The 20,986-nt window shown below is 37.9% G+C and overlaps 1 protein-coding gene across 1 annotated transcript; it reads right to left on the bottom strand.

Moving 5' to 3' along the window:
* Window positions 1-1,153: 1,153 nt before the first annotated feature.
* Window positions 1,154-6,233, bottom strand: LOC111598973. Its single transcript, XM_023314467.2, has 2 exons — window positions 5,371-6,233; window positions 1,154-5,301 (listed from the first exon to the last, which is right to left on the bottom strand). Exons 1-2 carry the CDS (start codon window positions 6,158-6,160, stop codon window positions 1,184-1,186), a joined length of 4,908 nt encoding a protein of 1,635 aa, XP_023170235.2. The 5' UTR covers window positions 6,161-6,233; the 3' UTR covers window positions 1,154-1,183.
* Between the last annotated feature and the right edge of the window lie 14,753 nt (window positions 6,234-20,986).

Raw genomic sequence — 20,986 nt, 5'->3', positions numbered from 1 at the left:
AGACTGTACTTTCAACGGTCATAAAAGCCATTATAATCACTTGCCTTCAATTAGAGTAACCCACATTCAATCCTTGCAGGGTACAAAAAGTAATTATCCATTATTTACTTTATTTTACACAAGCCTCTCACACACACACACATCGCCACACTCACACACACAGTCGTGGATCTATCCGTCTGCATCTATTCATTCCGGTATTCAGTTGTATTCACACCAGAAATTAGCATAACAAAAGGCAGCTGCACAATTCAAACATTGCTAAGTCGATTCTTAATTTTCAATTAAAATCCAATTTGTGCACACAAAAACGCCAAACGACAGAGAGAAAAGCTTGAGCTGCTTCTGCTTCTCATATTTTCTTCATCTTCTTTTTTCTGCAGCTCCCAAATGAAAATATTTTTTTGCTTAAATCTATTGTCAATCCTTGAAACGGACATGCATCATGTGCATGAATTGATTCAGCTACAGAATTACTTCGATGGAAAGTCTTTTCCATTTGTGAAGCACCTCAAAGCGAAAATGTGTTCAGGGATTGGGGATTAATTTAATAGTACCAGAAATTTTTATATTCGCTGTTTCAATTGCTTTTTGGGTGTTCATCAGCGTAAAAATATTTAATGCCCAGCAAATTGTATTAAAAGTAAGTTAAATAGTAATTTTTATAAACAAAATTATATATAATAATTAATTGCAATAAATTGGGTATTTTTAATAATACTAAAAGTATACTAAAAGAAATAAAATACTAAATTAATAATTTATGTTTATTATAAATACAATTTTTAAACATAAAAAAATAACGTAAAAAATTAATTTAATTTTATACCTAATTTATAAAACGAAGTTTCATATTTTTATACATAATTATATATAAATACACATAAAAAATTATTGTTAGGATTAATTTTTTCATTAATATTTTAATAAAAAATATTGAATATTTAATAAAAATATAAAAAATATGATTTCAAAAAATTCCAAAAATATTTTCAAACAATTTTCTTATATATTTTTTTAGTAAGTAAATATAAAAATTTAATTCACGTTTTTTAAAATACACTGAAATAAATTACAAATTAAAAATTACGATTTGAAATATTGCCTAAATTTCAAACATAATATATAAAAGGTAAAAAATAAAATTTGTTGAGGATTCATGTTCGATTTCTGAGTCTGCCAATTAAGGATTCTTTGGAATTTTGAATTTTCGTTGATAGCGAAAAGTGTGCACGATTTTCAATTCTTTGTAACGGTGCTCGTAATACCCGCTTTGATCCAATTTCTTGGCCAAGGCGCAGAACTGCGCCTCATTGGTGTTATAGAGGCCCAGCAACAAGTTGGCCAAAACCAATTGAAAGTCCTGTTCCAGATCGTGTATGGCATGGCAGGTGCTCTGACAGTAGCTGCGCTGCTCCTGCAGCCGTTGCGACATGTCAACCGCAGAGAAGACCTGGCAGTTCGATAGAAACTTCTGCTGCATCACATCCAGCTGGAAGATGAGTTCATAGAGCCTCATCAAGAGCAGACGCAGCCGGGAGTAATCACTGCTTAGCAAGAGCCCTTTCAGAATCCTATCCATATATAGGCCATGACGTTGCAGCAGTTCGTCCAGAGTCTTCACTGCACTGTAGCCCAGGGAGAGCTCCTCATAGGCGCTGTCCAGCACATTCTCGAGCATATAGCAGCGCAACTTCAGCATAAAGTCCTGCAGCCTATCGATGAACTGATCGAAGCGATCCCTCACCTGTCGCGCCTCCGGCGATTGCCACAAATTGATGCGCTCCCAAAAATGCGACTGTTGCCGTCGAATGCGCTCGTTGAGCACATAGTCCGCATAGTGCAATTGCCAGAGGCAGGCAAAGCCCGACTCGTACTGCCCGAGGCGTTCACCCAGCAGGGCTTTCCAGTGATTCGGCTGATGCCAGCGCAACAGAAAGCAGCACCAGCAGTGAGTGCCCTGCTGGTCCCCTTTGGCCACATAGAGCGGCTTGTTAAACGCGCACAGCAGCTGATCCAGCATGTTGTTGAGCTGTCGGGTGCTGTAGCACTCGACGGGCTGTTCCAATGCCGGCTCCAGCAGCTCAATCATCTCGCGCACAAACTCCACGTCCGTTAGCAGCAAATATTGATGTAGGCGACTTAATAGCTCCAAGGGACTGGGATGCAACTGCTGCAGCTGTCTGAACAGCTGCCGCGATGTATCCAGCTGCAGCGTGCCCATTAGCTCGCCCAGCGGCTGCGCGTCCAGCTCCCGAAAGCTGCTGACACAGGCCGCCGTCAGCTGCTGCTCCAGCTCGGTCGCCGGCGTCGCCAGCCTCAGCTGGCTGCCCAGAAATTGACGCGCGAAGTGTTGATTCCGGCCAGCTGAGCATAGCTGCTGGGCCAGCTGCATGCTTAGAAAGTGCGGCAATTGCTGTGGCAGCAGCTCAAATTGCTGCAGCCAGTAGCGCTCCACTGGACACTCAGCGTGTTCCACAATGAAGAACTCAGTGGCCGGCAGCACGCCGAGCTGTAGCCAGTTCCTAATCCTTGTCAGCAGCGGCGCAGCGGCGGCTTGTAACCAGTTCTTGAGCAGCATATCATAATCGGCGCTGCCTATGCCCAGCTGATGTTGCAGATACAGCAGCGGCGACTGCTGACGGCTCAGGCCACCGCACAGCTGTAGCAGCCACTGAAAGCGATGCACGTAGCAGCGCGTCTGATAGAACAACTGAATGAGACTTGTTGGCTGCTCCATTTGGCGCTGATAGAAGCGCGAATACTCGTGCAGCTCGACGATGAGGCACGGCATCAGGGCACGGCCACATTCGCAGAGTTGCTGCAGCTGCTCCTGCTGCTGCTGCAGGCATCTGTAGTAGTAGCCCACCTCGGCAAGGGCGAGCAGCAAGTAGGACTCACTTATGTTCTGCTGATGATGTGGCGAACGGAGCATCAGGCGTGGACCCAGCGCCGAGGCGCGCAGCTGCTGGCACTCATAGCCCAGGAGGGCGTGCAGCGCATCACGCAGTCGATCCTCCGGTGACAGCTCCACGGCCAAGCCACGATCGCGATGCTGCCAGCGCAGAGTCTCGTATTGCTGCAGCTCCTCCTTGGTGAGCAGCTGCTGCAGCTGGCACTTCCCGACCGCTGCCATGCACTGCGCCGGCTGGTATAAATATTGCTTGCGCACGCAGCGCAAATATGTCTTGAGGCGCCTCTTGATAGCAGCGACATTGATGGTCGAGTTGGCCTGTGGTGCCACAATCTCATGGAACTGCTTCCACTGCTCATAGAAATCGGGCGCATCGGGCTGCAGAGGAGAGCACTGATAGGCGGGATTGCATTTGAATTGCTTGATAATGAAGTGCGATGCAGCTATGACGTGGCGCTGATGCTGCCATCTAGGTAGAGCAGCAGTCGCTGGCTGAGCGGCCGCTGTTAACGTGGCAATGTCTGGGCTGTTGACGTTTTCGGAAACTTTCAAAAATGTAAATCCACTTTTTGATATCGATTGGTTATTGGGTATCGACTCTTGGCTTGCGGACACGATTTTCGCAGAGTCTTCTGTAGTCTCTAGTTGGTTGTCCGTCCGTCCGTCCTCGCTTGTCTCTCTCATCAGCTGATCTGTTGGCTGCACGATTCTTATGAATTTCTTGATTTTCTTAAATATTGCGCTCTGTGTATCAGTGAATGGCTCCGATCTTTGCGAGCTATCTAAAGTTATCGATCGGTAATCGTGCTTTAGCGGCTTCTTGATCGCTGTCAAAGTTTGCTTTGGCTTTTCTTCAGTTTCCAGTTCCGTCGGCCACTTGTATGAGTCGGACAATGGGTATTCCTCACTGATCTGTCTATCAGAGGCTAACTCATTATCTTGTGGCATGGCTTGAGTCATGGAACTCTGGGAAACTTTCAAAGGCAAAGTTTGATTAGATTGGCTTTCGAGTATTAAATCTTGCGGATTTATCGACAGATTGATTTCTAGATGACTTGCCTTAGATTCTCCTTTAGTTTCCTGGCTATTTGCCAACATGACTGGGGTCCCTTTTAACGGTAAATCAGTATTCGACGTAAGCGGATCTACGAGCTCTTGCATATTTGGAGCCTTGTCTGGCTGTGTTATCGATGCATTATCAGCCTTCAACGCTTCGTGACTTATCGGTGAGTCGGTAACTGCCGTCAGTTTAATAGATTTCTCAGTTTTCAGCTGTTGTTGCCTTTTGGTTGAAGCAGGCAGAGATGGCTCTACGTAATTGACATTTATCGATTCTTCTGCTATCGATCGATTCGGCATCATTTTCAGCTGATCCAGCTGGCTATGGATTTTCGCAAGCATTTCCGTGGTTAACACTAGCATGCCAAGAGTATCGTTAAGAGGTTTTTGCTCTGTGTTCAATAGCACGTCCTTTTTTAAAGCTTTCTCAGTGTTCAACGTTAGATCGACTGAGTGATCGATTGGTATTAAAGCCTCTTTAGGTGTCAAGTGCTGCGCTGTTATCGGCTCGCTAATCATTTCCTTTGAATATTTTATTAAAGGAGTTGATTCTCGTTCAACTGATATTGGAGGCTGATCGATTTTTGTATCAGCTTGCGTAATGAATTTTTCTGTCGACGAATACGCACTAAGGTTCGGTTCAGAGGCCAGCAAGGTGCCCTGTGTTATCAACACACTCGGTGCAAACTGTTGATGCATTATTGTCTCATTGATTTCTGGCAACATTTCTTCGGATTCCGTGATAATCCAATCTTTAAATTCCTCGTTTGGTGGCGCACTTTTTTGCGGCGGTGTCGAAGAGCTTATCGATTTATGCTGCACTCTCGAGCTGTCGTTCGCTTGCTCTTCCGGTATTGACCTGTACACGATTTCTGGCAGTATCTCTTCAGATGTTGTCAGTATGAAATGTTGTCGCAATCTGTTCAGTGACGATGTATTCTGCCTGCAATCGCCTGAATAATTTGTTGCTATCGATTCTGGCGTGCTTATCGATCCAGTGGGTAATGTTCCATGTAGCTCGATAGATGTTGGCGAGAGCTCGGCCTTCGTCATCGTCAAATCATCGGTAGTTGTCGCAATATCTGCACTGCGTGCATTCAGATAAGTTTGAACGCCTTGATCCAGCTGCGTGGCCGAAGATTCCGTTTGTTGGGACTTATTCGATACCACATATATAATGGGATCTGTGAACTGGCAGCCGACCTCAGAGGTCTCATTGATGCTCTTGCTGTTTTGGAATATCGCAACAGTCTGAACAGGCTCCATAAACTGAGTGCCCGCCTCACACCTATCCCTTGGGAGGCTCAAAGAATTCGCATTTTGCTCAGCTGTAAAAGATTTAAATTTTTTTGTAGCGCCTCAGCCCTGTTAGATGTAAAGACATTGGTTTGGCATACCAGCTTTTAGTTCCCGCACATCTGAATAGCCTCGCAGCTGAGCATGGAGATCCTCGTGAGTCATTGTATCTGAGGATTGTACCTGACTCTTCGAGTGTGCCTTAAAAATGACTTTCAATTCCTTATCTCTGAGCAGCCTCCGTTCGTCCATGGTATTTCGATTCGATCGACCATAACTTTTCTCGCAGACTGCCAGCTCCCAGCGCAAGCCCTTGACCCGACAGCGAACTATTGCAAATTTACATTGCCCAGTGGAAAAACTCAGTTGAAAAACGTCGTGAGTTTTTACTTTAGACGAGCTTCCAACGAGCAGTTGCTTCTCATTTAGATGCAGCACCTTTTGGGCTAAGGAAATGAGGGTTTCCGTCAAGTCTTCCTGATATTTCAGTTTGCCATCCAGCTGCATTTTCGGCGGCTTTTCCTCATCGAAAAGATGATAGCAAAATGCTAGATATTGCTGACGTTTCGTTTCGTTGGGCTCGACGCGCAACAGCAACCGATACAGATGCAGAAAGAGCTTATAGCGATGCTCTTGAAGACGTTGCTCTTGCACATCCTCCGTTGACTGCAATTGCTTGAAGCGTTGCCGAAAATCGTTAAGTTTGATTTTCATACGAGTTTCCGGTTTGATGAACGCTTTCCCATGTTCCAACTTGGCACTATTGCAGCCCAGAGCCACGCCTAGTTTCCACAGGAGCATGGGTATAGTGCTTGCCAAATCCTTGGGCGAGAGGCCCAACGGAGATGTGCGAGGCTGCTTTGATTTTTGTTGCCTTTTGTCATCAGCCATGGGTAAATCAAATGCTCAAAACATGTGAATAAAAATAAAACAAAGCTAGAAAAGAACTGCAAAAGGAATTAGATGTAGCACTTAGCGATGGATCTTAAGCTAGTTATGTACAGTCAATGAGTAAAGCCAAGCTGATTTCAATGCTAAGGCCAACTCTAATATAATATATCTAATCTGTATCTCTTGATTCTCACATAGAGTAAACATGGCTCGAATCTATATTTGACATATCCAAAATCAATCTCAGATCTTCTCATATCCACCTTCAAACACTTTATACCTTAGATTACTACACATGCCTAAGCGCTGCCTAAGCGCTGGCCCATTGTTCTTGCGGCTTACTTACAAGTTAAAAAAAAACCGCTTCCAACTTTAAAGCTATAAACAAAATATAAAACATTTACTTAAGAATTTGTATAAATATTTTTTAAATTAATTTTTATATATTTATATACATAAATTTATATATATATATATATATACATATATTTGTGATAAATAAACCAAAGAGCTGTCAGCCTAGAAAACAAATTCAAATAAATCAGTGCTCAGGTGTCTCTCTTAGTGAATCTCTAGCAAAACACCTATGCGCCGCGTAATTAACTCATAAATCTGTCAAAAGATTGTCGACAGGTTAAAAACTCGAGTGTTGAACAGAAAATTGCGTTTGCATTCGCACTGCAGCCGCAACCTTTTTGCAACTTTTCATTCGTTTCAACGAACTAGTTCTCAATGGCAAGGGTTGAGTAAGGGCGAGGGTAGGGGTAGTTGCAGCGGGTAGGGGTCGACAGCAGGCTCTCTCTGTGGAAATGTATGATGCCACTTTTAACCTGAGACCGTAAAAAGTTTTGCCAGCGCAAAAGGAAACTATGCAAAGATAAGTGAAAAAGATTATAAATGCATTGTAGTAAAATTTACCGCCAACATCAGCGACAAAAGTCACAGGCGTAAAAACATATAGTAGGCGGCTATGCACGACTCTGAGATACCCTGCACAGAGCTATGAAAATCTATAATTTTACACTGGCTTGCTCTGCACGCTTTAAGGCAAGCTCTAATTCTCCCTCTTTAATATATATCGATAATTATCGATTGAGAAAATAATCAATAAAAGTAGATCAAAGCACAGAGTCTTTAATCTGCAAACAGTTGTAGATTGTATCTTAAATGCAGTCACATTAAGTCTTAGTCCCGCCTATTCAGTATGCCCCATTTGCAGTACTAGTACAGGGTATCCATAAAAACGGAAACCGACTGACTGAAATGGCACACAATTTACGTGCAGGCAAGTCAAACGCAACGGAAACGGAAGAGGAAACAGCCATTTAAAAAACTGTCACCAGACAGAAACAAGCGATAGAAAGATAGGTCGGCGCATAAAAAGTGGGCATGGAGAGCAAGGAGCAGCTAGCATGAGGCGTGCCACATAGATGTAGTGTTGGTTAAATTGTCAAAGTAGTTGTATTTTGGCAAGACGCCTGCCAGCAACAGACTACGGTTGAGTCTGTGAATTGCACGAGGTGACAGAGCTTAAGGCTGAGCCAGAATTGTTCTTGGTTTGGAAGAGGTGTTTATGTTAAGGAATTCGCTTAAGATCACTTAGACAAACTATAAGTTATCTTAGCTTATCTCTAGCTACCTCTTCAACTCAAAAACCACTCAGATTCATGTCTCAGAAGAGTCCTTAAAGTAATTCAATATGGAAAGTGTCTATGGTTGGCTTTCTCGCTAGCTGGCTTAGCCTAGCCGAAGCCCACTTCGTCTTTTCATTTTTCACAACGATGCTGCTCATTAAAAAACTGAATGTGTGACATTTTGTCAGGCTGGGATAATAAAATTACATTCGAAGCTCCGACGACAAGCAAAAGGCAAATGCGCTGAATCAGCGCAAGGAATTGTCACAGGCAAAACTGGGGGGCGGCAGTTGGCTGCAGGCTGCTCGAGTGGCGGGAAGCTGAGGCAAATGTCAAATCAAATTTATTGACTTTCATTGTCATGTTGGGTAGTTAGACGGCACTAGGGGGATGCGACAATGACACTAGGATATCAGGGGACTAACCCGCAGCTTAACGTTCATTCAAATGTGCAAAGCCAATGACAGCGTAAGAATCGCTCCTCCCCCCTCCCCACTCGACCGGGGCATATAATGTGCACCTTTTTCACTTGCTTTTGCACGCGATTAAAGCGCCTTTTAGGAGGGGACAACAGCATAGACAATCAGCGGGCAGCAACCGAAGTTTTCCTCTTAGTTTGCCGCACAGTTTTCTTGGCGCGTTTTTCCGATTTTCCACAACTTAGCACAATGCCTGTTGGCAGCGCTATAAAAATCATACGCTTCCCCCATTGTGGGCATACTTTTTCTTTGCTTTTTGCTTTCTCTTCTTTTTTTGGCTTTTCATGCTCCTTTGTGCAATGTTTGACAATTATTTGCATTGTTCAGTCGCTCGTTTGCTCAACATGAACAAGAATCGGTAACTACAGCTTGAGTGTCTATATATAGATATATATGTGTATAGTACATATGATTGAGCTGCTCAACTTCGGTTAGTTAGGCGCTTGCACTTCCATTGTTTTGCTGTTTAGCGTCGCCAGCTATAAAGAGGGCATATTGGCATTATGGCATCGTTTGTAACTGGTAAAGGTAGCTAGCTCGAAGCTCAGAGGGTGTCTAAAGTGTATTGATATGTTCTAAAATACTAAAGAAGCTCAGAGCTCATAGGGTATTTATAGCTTATACATGTTCTCCTAACAGCCCATAAGCTCAAAGAGCATAGGGTATATTTAGTCTATACATGCTCTATACAGCAGCAATAGGCAATCCATAAGCTCAGAGCTCATGGGGCATATATAGTTTATACAGACTCTTTGAACATGCTCTTCTAATAGTCCATAAGCTCAAGGATCTTATGGTATATTTAGTCTATATATGCTCTACAATCCATAAGCTCAGAGTTCATAGGGTATCTATAGTCTCACTTTCGACATACTGTATCAAATATCTTAGGCCTTTATTTATTAAATTTTATTTAAGTTTATCAATGAAATACCATAAATAGCCAAAATCGATAAATATCGACAAACGTTTAGGCTTATTGCCTTATATAACGAGACATTAGCAGCTAAAACTTAAGATATATATATATGAAATATACCATAAGTAGCTAAATTTATTCAAGTTTAACAAAAACTCTGCCACATTTCAGCTAAAATCGATAAATATGGCTTAAAAGCGTTACACTCAGCATTCGATAAGCATCATGTAAGCTAATGAGTTCAATAATGTTTTCATTGGCAACACTTAATGTAAAGTATTTGCAGTAGATGTACATAATATGATATCGCATATAATAGTTATACTTTAAGTACCACATTCAATTATAAGCTTCTAATATATATCTATATATTTTGGTTCAAAGCAGACACTTAAACAGTAGTAAGACAATTGAACAATTATTGGTTTCCTCCTTTTGGCTCAATCAGCAATAAAATCAGCATTTAAACAATCAGGCTAATTGTGTATTGGATTGGTATCGAGTTGTCTGGGCTGTTTATTAGCCATCAGAGTCAACGGAGAGTGCCCAGTGCAAATATATTTCGACCAACTGCTTGCCGGCTTGCTAGCTACCCATTAGAAATTGACCTATGCGCCACATATAATTAATGATTGCTTCTCTGGCTTCTCTACGTCGATTCCTTCAGTTGCTCTGGTTCCTCCGGTTTGTCGGGCCTGTGGCTTTGGCTCTGAGTTAGATTTTGCCTCCGGCTCAATAATTATGCACAAAATTTATGCATTGCAGCTAGTTGCACATAATTGCAGAGCTGCCGCCTTCGAGCCGGGCAACATCATTAGTTACTCATACGCCATGTGGAACGGTGGCTGGTCCTCATTTATTAATATACTGTTTGAGCTGGGGATGGACGCCTTGTGTTGGGTCTTGACGGAATACAATTTGGAATATTAATGCAACTCAACCGGCTACAATAACAAATTCAATCAATATACTTTAATTGATCGATAAGAGTATCGATTGGATGAAACACAATACAGTAGGAAACTAAAATTTATTTATGAATTTATCGATTTACAAATTATTTAGTTTGACCAAAGTATACAATAAAATTGTCATGCAAATTTAATAAAAAATCAATTATCGATAAATTTATCTATTTATCAATTATTTTGATTATTGCTTGTCAAATTGTTTATTTTGTAATTCGTTCAGTTTGTAATTTTTATAATTTTGGTTTAAATTGTAGCGTTGATCGATAACGTAATCGATTATCCTTTTGATAGAATTTGCTGTTCACAGGCTGTATTGAAACGCCCACATTTTTTAAGACTATATTCAGACCACTAAAAGACTTTAGAAATATTTGTATATAAATACATTAAAGTTATCGATATTTTCTCTTGTCACGCTGCCATCTCCAACACACACTTAGCTGCGAGCTTACTTTAAGGCACTTTCGATTACTCAGCCAACGGCTTGCTGGCTTCCAGTTGGTTCGCTTTACTAGGAAAATGCGCCGCTTAAAGCCCTGAGCCAATTAAAAGCATACAAGTCCGGACACGAATACTTGCGGCAATTAGCCAGACACAGACATACATAACTAGACATAACTGCAAAAGGACACGGCAATTACGTGCAACATTTGAAGCGTTATTTTATTAGGGGCAGCCAGTTGAAGTGGCAACTCGAATTGCAAATGTCATAAGCTGCAACTTAAATGAGTAGCTCGTCTTCTAAGGCCTAATCCCTTTGGGCTCCACACATTAGAACGCACAAATTTAAAACGTTTTAGCTCGCCAATTAAATGCATTTATATTCTATATTTAGATAAATATATATATTTGTCTGGCTCTGTAGACATCTTCATAATAAGTGCATTCCAGCACGACTTGTAATTAAAATCTTAAGCTTATTACATTGAAACGGCCAGAACAAAGCTCAAAAGTTAGCATACCCTTTAGTTGGATATGTGATGTTAATTGATAGAGAAATGTTTATTTTATATTTAATTGTATTTTATTTTATAATCAATCTATTATTTAAAACAGCATAGATAACTAATCTCAAGATTACAGCATTACTTTCAATTTAAATTAGACTCGATACTCAATAATATATAATAATAAAGAAAATATTAATAATAATAAATAAAAATAATAATAATAAAGAAAAATATAACTATAGGTGGAAAATATTTTTCATAATTATTAATATGCTGCTTTTTACAAATTAATGAAATAAATATGTTCAAAATAAAAGCGTAAATAATTTTTTAATTTCTTTACATTCTTTAATAAATTGTTCATACATGTTAAAAATATATATCTTTATATAAACATTATTGCTTGTATATTATTTAAAAGTTTAGTAATAATTTTTTTGACTTTTTTTTACATTTTATATATCAAACTGCAGCTTATTTATTGTTTTTAATATTAACTATAATTAATTTTTTGTTTACCTTATTTAATTTAAAGAAAATGTAATTAATACTATTTTTAAATACAGTTTTATTTATTATACAAATAAATATTTATTACTTAATATTCATTAAATTTTAGTTTTTTTTTTAAATTACTAAATTAATATTTATAATATTTATAATTTTTCATATATATATATATATTTTTCCTTATTTCAATATTCAATTGTTTCTTTATAATTACATTTATTTATTAATATTTTTATATGTAATCAAATTAAAATTTATTTATTATATATAATATAATATAATATATATATTGCATTTTTTGCTACGGCTAGAGCATTTATGCTTCGGTTTGATCAGGCTTGCGTTTACATGCGTTCACCTATGAATTTATTGTTTGGCAGTGGCAAAAGCAAATGCATTTGGAATTAGGCTTATTACAAGGACTAAGAATATTAGTATTATATATATAGATACTTACACATGTATGTATATATAAATATTTATTTATAACTATAGATTTTCGAGTAAGGCTTGAGCATAAATTTCAATTGCAATTTGCTTATGGTCAGAATAAAGCTGCTATATATATATACAGCTAGAGCTGGAATTGAAGTTTGTTTTGTTTTGCGGCTGCTTGAATTATTATTATAGCATTATTTATCTTTCGAGTGTGTGTGAATGTGTGTGGGTTAATTTGCGTAAATTGTGTGGTTATTTGTGGCTAATTGAATGCATAAATCTGTGAATTGTGAGTTGCGGCAAATGCGAGTGTAATATGCAATTTAATTGGCAGTCTCTGCCTTCAACTTGTCGGAAAATTAACTAAATTTCCTGCTTGGTCATAAGTATAATAAAAAGTTGCAAATAGTAGAAGGAGACGCAGAAGCAGAAGAAGAAGCAAACCTCATTTTAGATTAAAATTCACATTCTGAGCGAGCGAACGAGCTGCAACGCCAACGCCAACCCCAACGCCAACTCTTGCTTTCTATCTTTGCCGTCATGCAACAAATTAAAAAATTGTGCAACAATTGGAAGCACACAAAAAGCAAGCTGCAGCAAAAGAAAATTGTCAGGAAAATGCAACAAAAAAAAAATTAAAAAATAAATAAGAGAGCAGAAAACGTAGCAAACGGACAAGAAATTAGAAGGAAGCGAGAGCCAAGCAGCAGCAGCACAATAAGATGAGCAATCCCTTGAAGAGCGGGGGTAGGGGGCGCATGGCTGGCACTTGTGGCACGTGCAACACTTGCCACAGTAATTGATAGCACGCTAGAGTGATTCGTAGTGCAATTCAAGCAGCTTCCTACCCGCGCCCAAATGACAATTTCCTAAGAGATACCAACTGCTTTTTTTTTGCTTCTTCTTGCACAACCTTTTTTCTTCTATTTCAATTGGGAAATAATGACATTAAATATATATATGTTATATATATTATATTTCGGTATGGTTCACTGCACTTATAATTTATAAAGATTATTTAAATAAACAATTTAAACTTGCAATTTCCATTCATTTGCGGCGCCTCAATTCATTACAAAATTTCCCCAGTTTCCATATTGGCAGTCGTCTCTGAGTCTGCCCGGATAATGGTAAACAACATAACTGTTGCCTTAAATCAAGTGCCTATGCATTATAATTCCAAGTAAATTCCGCTTTGAACACATTTCGTACGCAACTTCCGAATTTCGTAGTGAAAACTTTTTATTTCCCATTTTTTACGGCTTGTTTATGGACGAGGAGAGAACAGTTTTGGCTATGATTTAGTGTCAACATTTGGCAGTGGGAATCATCAAGAGTTGAATATGCTTGTGTAGTGTTGTAAAGTGCTCGAAGTAGTCGAGTAAATAAGCAGAAACAAACGATAAACGACTTTTAGTTACGTTCTTCACATTTTACTGCTCTGTGGACATTTTCTCCATAATCTCCCTCTCCCTCCCTTATATCTTATCCAGAAACAAGTATTTTTTCCAACACTACACATTCATAGACCAAACTTAAACACTTCGTGAGCTCTGCTATGCTGACATCTTTTATTATTATTGACCAACTTTATGAACTCAATCATTTAGCATCCAATCAAGGCAAAGCCTCTTCAGCTCCATTGCCCTAATCTACATCGTCATAATCTTTTCAGTTTACTTCTTGTCCATTGTCTTTGCACAGTGCACAAATCTATTTTAATATTTTCTTATTTGCCACTGACATTTACGAAAAATCACATAAATTGGTGCACACAGCCATTTTGTCTTGCCATTGTCCTACCCTGGGGGCGGGGAGACAAATCTGCCTGAGGAAGGGCAGCTGTAGCTGAGCCTGAGGCTCTAGCTAAGCAAGCAGCCTGAATGCTTGAGACTACCTTACTGACTACTGTCATAAGATACGGCGCAAGAGGGCCAGGGTGACAGAGAGGCAGCTAGCTAAAGAGTGAGATAGATAGATAGAGCGACTACACCACACAAAAGCTTTTTTCCTCTACTATTATTCCCACGTACTTAAATTTGTATACCCTGTAATGTGTGATGTGATGAGAGGCGGTAGTGAGTACATAAGCTTACATTTTTGAAAACATGTTTCTAAATTATTATTTAAAACATAGCTCTTACACTATAAAGTAACTCTTGATACATTTAAAAATCTCTATCTTGTACAAAAACTAAGAAATCATGAAAAAAGTTGATAGTGTTTATAAAAACGAATTTTTTTTTCAGTTTTCATATGTGAAATCTTTCGAGAGTATTTCGTATTTATATCCCACACTATGAATACATTAGTATTTAAAATTTAAAAATTTTAATTTAAATTTAAAGCTTATGTAAATAAGCGCCTTAGGCTTTTCTTTGCGCTATTTACAGGACATTGCCTAGTCGAGTTTATAGTTAGCTCTCAATCATTGTTTTTGTACAACAACAAATTTCCACACACGACGAACGTTGGCAACGATGTCGACTGAGAGATATGCAGAGAGATATAAAGCAATTTTCTACGTAAATACTTTGTAATGGATTTAGTAAGTAGTAAAGTATGACGCGTTTGCCATCTAGAGCATGTCTGCGCACATCGTCTGTGTGCATGTGTGTGTGTGAGAGAATAAAGTACTAACTGTCTATTTGTGTGCGTGTGTGTGTGTGTTTGATATTGTAAATCTCAGCACATCTATATAAATATATATATATATATATTTTTGCGCATCATATAATTGATGAATAAGTATTACAGCGATTTTCAGCGGCATTTTTTCTTGTTGCCTTGGCCCGTAGACTTATGTGCGCGTGTGTGTGCCTTTATATGGCCTTAGTAAATGGAGCGTACTGAGTGAATTATATTTAATGCTTTGTGTAATTTAAATATAATAAAAACGTCGTACATCTTGCAAAAAAGAAACGGCGCAGAGGTAGCCCAAAAGAGTGGCATAAAAGTATGCGCAGATAAAATATTTTTTATATACATATAACTGATCCAAGGCCTATTTTGCTTGCCAAAAAGTATGCAATCATTTTGATGTCTCATAAGAAATGTTCTTGACTAAATTATTGCCCTGTAAAGTGAAGGTAAAATTCCAATAAATAAATTTTTGGAATTTTTAAATTAGAATATTTAAGTCAAATGGAAAATGTAATAAAATGCTTAACAAGTCTGAAAATTGAAGCAAATAATCAATAATTAATTAAATTATTAAATGAAATGAACTAGTTCCAATTAACAATGTTGCTTTATTATTCAAGATTTCTTGAGTAATAATTTAAATGAACTAGTTCAGATAAACATTACTTATAAACAAGAAAAATAATAAAAGTTCTAAATATAATTAATGAATCAAAGTGAACTAGCTCACATAATGTTAATTTTTTTATAAGCCTTCTCAATCACACTAAAGTATCAACAATTGATAAGTGATTTAAATCTCATGATTCATTTGAACTAATTCCATAAGCTGTAGCATGATCCAGTTCATATTAATCAATTTTAAATTATCAAATTTAAATTCTTTTAAACCAGTTTTATTAACAATAAAAGTTTTTTATGTCTACTTCTCCTTGAAACAAGCTTATTTTTAGCTATTTAAGGCATCCCCTTATACATCCTTTATAACAATACTCAATCATTTAGATATCAGTCTCATGCTACCCAAAAATCTCTAGAGACTGTTGTTTTCATTGGTTTCTCGTGTCTTTTGTTTTCTTTGAACTTTATTTTTTTTATTGACAACCTGCAAACCAAAACATCAACGGAAAAATTTGGTGGCCAAACAAGTTGATTAAAAGCCCACAAAAAGCAACCCCAACCACAACCCCCAACCCCTATCATCAACAAAAAAATGACCCTCTGATTGTATTGTTGTTGACCATTCAAAAAAAAAAAAATTGGTCTTGTCCCTGCTCAATGAGCATTCGATTGTGAGGGATACACAAAATGTTTCAATATGCTGCAGCCGCCATGTGTTGTGACAGGGAGGTCAGCCACAGGGTAATTTAAATGAAATGAACAGCAAATGCACTCACACTCACACTCACACACTCGCACTGGCACTCACACTTACATTCGTAAAACAAAAAATAAACCATTCAAACAAACACTCACAAGCTTTCGATGAAAGATTCGCACAGTCCAGTCCGGCGACATGTGCCGCAAATGTTACCCAAAAAATAAAAATATATATGTATATATAAATAAATAGCAAGCTGTAAATTGAGCAGAGTAGCTGGTTGAAGTAACCCTCCTGTGTGTGTGTGGGCGGGCTTGGGCGGATGTGTGTCCACATATTGCTTTTCAAATTGGTCATCGAGCATAATAAAAAGCATGCGGGTATTGAGCTTTTATGGCGTTAACAAATTGCATTTTATAACACAATTTTGATGTGTGTGTGGCTAACAAAAAAAAAATAAATAAAATAAAATAAAACAAAAAAGGACAATAATATTTGGCTATTTGTTTGTGGCTAACATGGGGATTTGTGTGTACAAATTTGCAACCAGCATGGGTAAACCAAAAACTGAGAAAATCAAGAGCCCCAAAAATGACGATAAGAGTTTTTTATTATTTAATTTTGTTTGTTTGTTACAGCTTATTGCCTTAGACTTTATATCGCACTTAGCTCTAAGTCCTTAACTAGTCAGTGGGCCCTATACCAGTTCTAAACTTAATTACTACTAATTCTATTTTATTCAAATTTATCTGATTCCCCGACGGTCCAGCGTATGTAATCCCTTCTTCCCTTTGCCTTTTATTGTTGATAGTGAAATTATTTGCGAGATGGCTTGGATGCTCTGCCAGCCTATCCGCGTAACTGGAGCTATAAAGAGTTGATGTGTATTAAAAAATTTTTTGCTGCATACTTTTAGGCAATATATTTGAATATCTTCTTCTTGAGAGTCTCTCCAGATCAATTTAATATATATATTATTATATATTATATAGTATATTTTAAATTTTGTATAAGTAGCCTCATTTCCCATGGTTAAATTGAGGAGGTCAGCATATCAACTAGTCGGTCACTCCCGACTAGAGCACTCCTGCGTGTGCTTGCCTGTTGTTGTTTGCCATCATTTGCACGACTAGTTTTACTCATGTTTTCTATACATATTACAACTAAACTCATTCAATTTTTATTTCAATGTACAAAATTAAAAAATAAAATTGATGTTGCGAAAATTTAGCCTTTCAATTGTTCAACAAACGAAAAAGAACAAGAAGGCAACAAAAGCAATGAAAAGGAAAAACTTTCAATCGGAATTGTATCATTCCATTCCATGCTTCTGTAGCTTGTTTGCTCTCACTCTCTCACACTCTCCCTCTCTCACTCACTCTCTCTCTCTCCATCTGTGTGCGGCCTTTCTATTAAAAATAAACAAATCCCTAAATACGCCACTCAAAATTCAATTAAAACTCTCGACGCACAAGCGCCGACAGATTTACAAAGCTGCCCCTTCACACACACACACACAAATCCATGGGGTCTGCGTGCGTGTGTGTGGAATACCAACAATTGAGTGCTTTCAACTGTATTTTGAAATATTTATATGCTTGTCAGTGAGGTAAATCGATGCTTATAAATGGTTAAATGGTTAGCCCTGCAAATTATGCAACACAACGGGGTTTTGGCTCTTGCATTTAACATAAACTTCATGTTATCGGTTTGGCATATTCGACATATTCGATAATGTTGCCAATTGAGCCAAAGGCATTCAGAAAAAATAGAGGAAAAAACACCTTACTTACTTTTAACGTCAAGATCCGGGCAGCGGGCTGCACTGTTTATGAGTTAAGAGCGGAAAGAGCCAAAAGTTGAAATCGAGCTGCTGCACATGTCTGCAATGGCATACAAATGTCATTAGGGTAGCAGCCAAAAGGACAGCCAACAACAATTTTCGTTGCCTATTATAAGTCTAATCTAGAGACCCTCGCGTGAGTCACGAAAAATAATATAAAATCACAATAGCAATAAAAAATATATCTCCATCTCTTACTGTCTTCCTCTTATGCTTATACTTTGAAGAAATACCTATGAATGTGTACTAATTATTATCTGCCTTCACCTTGTTAACAGCTGCAGCGTCTCATATGATCAAGGCTTCCTTCTTTACACTCCAGCAAACTGCAACTCGATTCTGCACACTGCAAAAATATTAATAAGGGTCAGTATATTGTTTCTATATATATATTCTTTTGAATATTATTATGTTATTATATGAACATGAATAAAAATAAATCTTTAATACATACTATATTTCAGGCAATAAATATTTATAGAATATATATTTTAAAGCTCACGACAAAACACGCTCATCTCTATGGAGGTGAATGGGCGACAAGCTGCGACGTTGTTGAAGCCATTTTGAGCAGCTGTTTCGCCTGCTGCTCTTTTTTGCCAGTATGTTAAGTATGCACTTTTTTTCCTATGAGTATGCATATGTATGAGAATGAGTATGAGCGTGTGTTGTATGTGTATGTGTGTGTTAAATGTGTGCGATTTGTCGTGGTAGCTACATAATGGCCAGTGGAGGTCGGTAGAGCCGTTATGCTTATGGTTTTGCATGGCGGCACGTGTGAAGCATGCAGATGCTAAGCTGAAGAGCGGAGAACGCAGAGCGAAGACGGGCGTAGCGGAGACAGCGGTTGGTCAAATACAGTCCACCAACCCCAACGAATCACCCGGCAAAGCAAAACTGAAATTGAACAAATTCCTAACAAATTGGAATTTGGTTTAGTTTTTTTTATATGCTTTGCTTTGTTTTGTTGTTTTTTTGTCTCATTTCTTTTGCGCTGCCAGCGAAATTTGCTCACATTTTTCTTATTGTTGTTTTTGCAGTTGCTTTTTTTGACGTTCTATTGCTGCTGTTGTTTTTGCAACATTGCTACGCAAGATTTCGTCTCAAATATGCGCTAGGGCCATTATGATTATTTCTACATTGCGTTTTAGCTCCCGCCCAGCCCCTCCCACTGTATTGCTCTGCACTTTGAAAAATGACACTTTACAACTGTTGTAATTTGTTTTTGTTTTAGTTGTTTTTCTTTCCTTTTTTCTTGTGCTCGCTTTGGTCAACTATGTGGGTATGGTTGGTGCAAATTGTGGGTGTCAATGTGATTTGTAGCTGGGCCAATGATATGGGCGTGGCAGCCAATATGCTGACACGAAATTGTGTAGGGGAGAGCGGAAAGAAGTGTGTAAAGCATGTTCGAGTGGAGCACTTGAAAGGAAAAGGAATTTGAAATTGAATGTGAGTTACAATATATCGATATATCGATAGCTAACAGTTTGTAATTATCAAAGAGCTATGCTAGAAATTGAAATATATGGACACACTGACAAAATAAAGATCATTACATTCCAAATACGAATCTAGTATACATAATCATTTATAAATGAATAAATTTTGTAAAAAATAATTCAACTAATTACTCTAATTTAATATTAGATAGTAGACCAAACATGACCAGATAAGTCAGTTATACCTGTTTAATATATAAATCAAATGCAAAACCTCATCGAGCATAAGCTTCACACAATGCGTGATTATTGTGTCAGTATCTGAGAGCTGGGCAGCAGAGTTTCGAATCCTTTTGACCGCTTTACCAGCTAACCGCAATTTAATCATTTGGTCCAACTGACAAACAAGCGAATGTAACTGGCCAAAACGAACCGCAGAAACCAATGTTTATTATTTTAGCATACAAATTAAATGCAATATTTATAGATTTTAATTCGCTGAATAATTACCATATATTTATGCTCTATATATATATCTATATAAGCATGTCCGTATAGTACCCCCATTTTCAATTAGATACATAAATGTCTAAAATCACATTTCGAGCTAACTTTGCGGTTTGTTTGGCTAGAGTTAATGCGTGGGCTGGGGGCGTGGCAGTTGGCCAATGCCTCTAAATTATTGAAATGCAATGCAAATTAGTTTCCAGCTGAACAAATTGCTGCATTTTTCCCAGCCTGACTAAATGATTTCCATCTATATATAACTACATGTAAGAATTTGTATTTATTTCTGATCATTTGTTATTTATTAAATCGTTTGCATCATGCTGAATTGTGATTAATTTTTTTGCTTGATATATATTTAATAATAATTGCGTATATTATTCTTCTTCATTATTTTATGTAATGATGATGAATACAATAATTAGAAGAGACAGTTTATGGAAGAAAATAGTATAAGATATAGATAGAGATCAGGTAAAACAAAGGGCGAATAGGGAAGGCAGAATTATTGGCAGAGAGTGTGAGAGAAAGAACATGAGAGAGAGAGAAAGACAAAGAGTGATGGGAAAGAAAGAAAGAAAAATATAAATAGATAAAGAGAGAGAGAGAGAGAGACAGATTGACGAGAGAAAACGAGTGTCGAGAGAGTAACGAGAGGCGGAGAGAGAGTAAGATAGTGATGACAGACAGAGGTAGAGAGAGATAGTGAGGGAGGATGAGAGAGAGAGTGAGTGAAATAGCAAGAATGATAAACGGGTGATGTGAGCAAGAGTAAGCGGGATGAGAGAAAGGCAGAGAGGGAGAGGGAGAGCGTAAAGATGTGAGGGAAAGATATTTTTGACAAATATAGTTCATTTGTACAGTGGTTCATTTGTAATACATTGCGTATATTGATTCTATTGAACTGTTCGCTATTAAGTCTTAGCTAAATTCACAATCTAATATTTAGGCAAATATTTGATTAGTATTTTTACATTTCAATGATTTAAAGACTCGTTAGTCAATCAATCCTTACCTCCAGACTTTGTTATATTCATACATATATATATATATATATATATATATATATATACATATATATTCATACATTCAAAACTCATTTTAGTTTAACCTTGAACACATTGACATAGTCTTAACCCTAATAGACACTTTTAGTAAAGACAATTAATACT

The sequence above is a fragment of the Drosophila hydei genome, unplaced genomic scaffold (genome assembly GCF_003285905.1).
Source record: "Drosophila hydei strain 15085-1641.00,03,60 unplaced genomic scaffold, DhydRS2 tig00008116-arrow-pilon, whole genome shotgun sequence".
In the NCBI taxonomy this organism is placed as follows: domain Eukaryota; kingdom Metazoa; phylum Arthropoda; class Insecta; order Diptera; family Drosophilidae; genus Drosophila; species Drosophila hydei.
This window is presented reverse-complemented; position numbering and strand designations above follow the sequence as displayed.

What these genes read in the sequence shown, in the direction of transcription:
- LOC111598973 (XM_023314467.2), bottom strand. Translation starts at nt 6,160, where the DNA reads ATGGCTGATGACAAAAGGCAACAAAAATCAAAGCAGCCTCGCACATCT. An exon ending in TGTGCGGGAACTAAAAGCTG is followed by an intron (nt 5,302 to 5,370) that starts GTATGCCAAACC and finishes AATCTTTTACAG; the next exon opens with CTGAGCAAAATGCGAATTCT.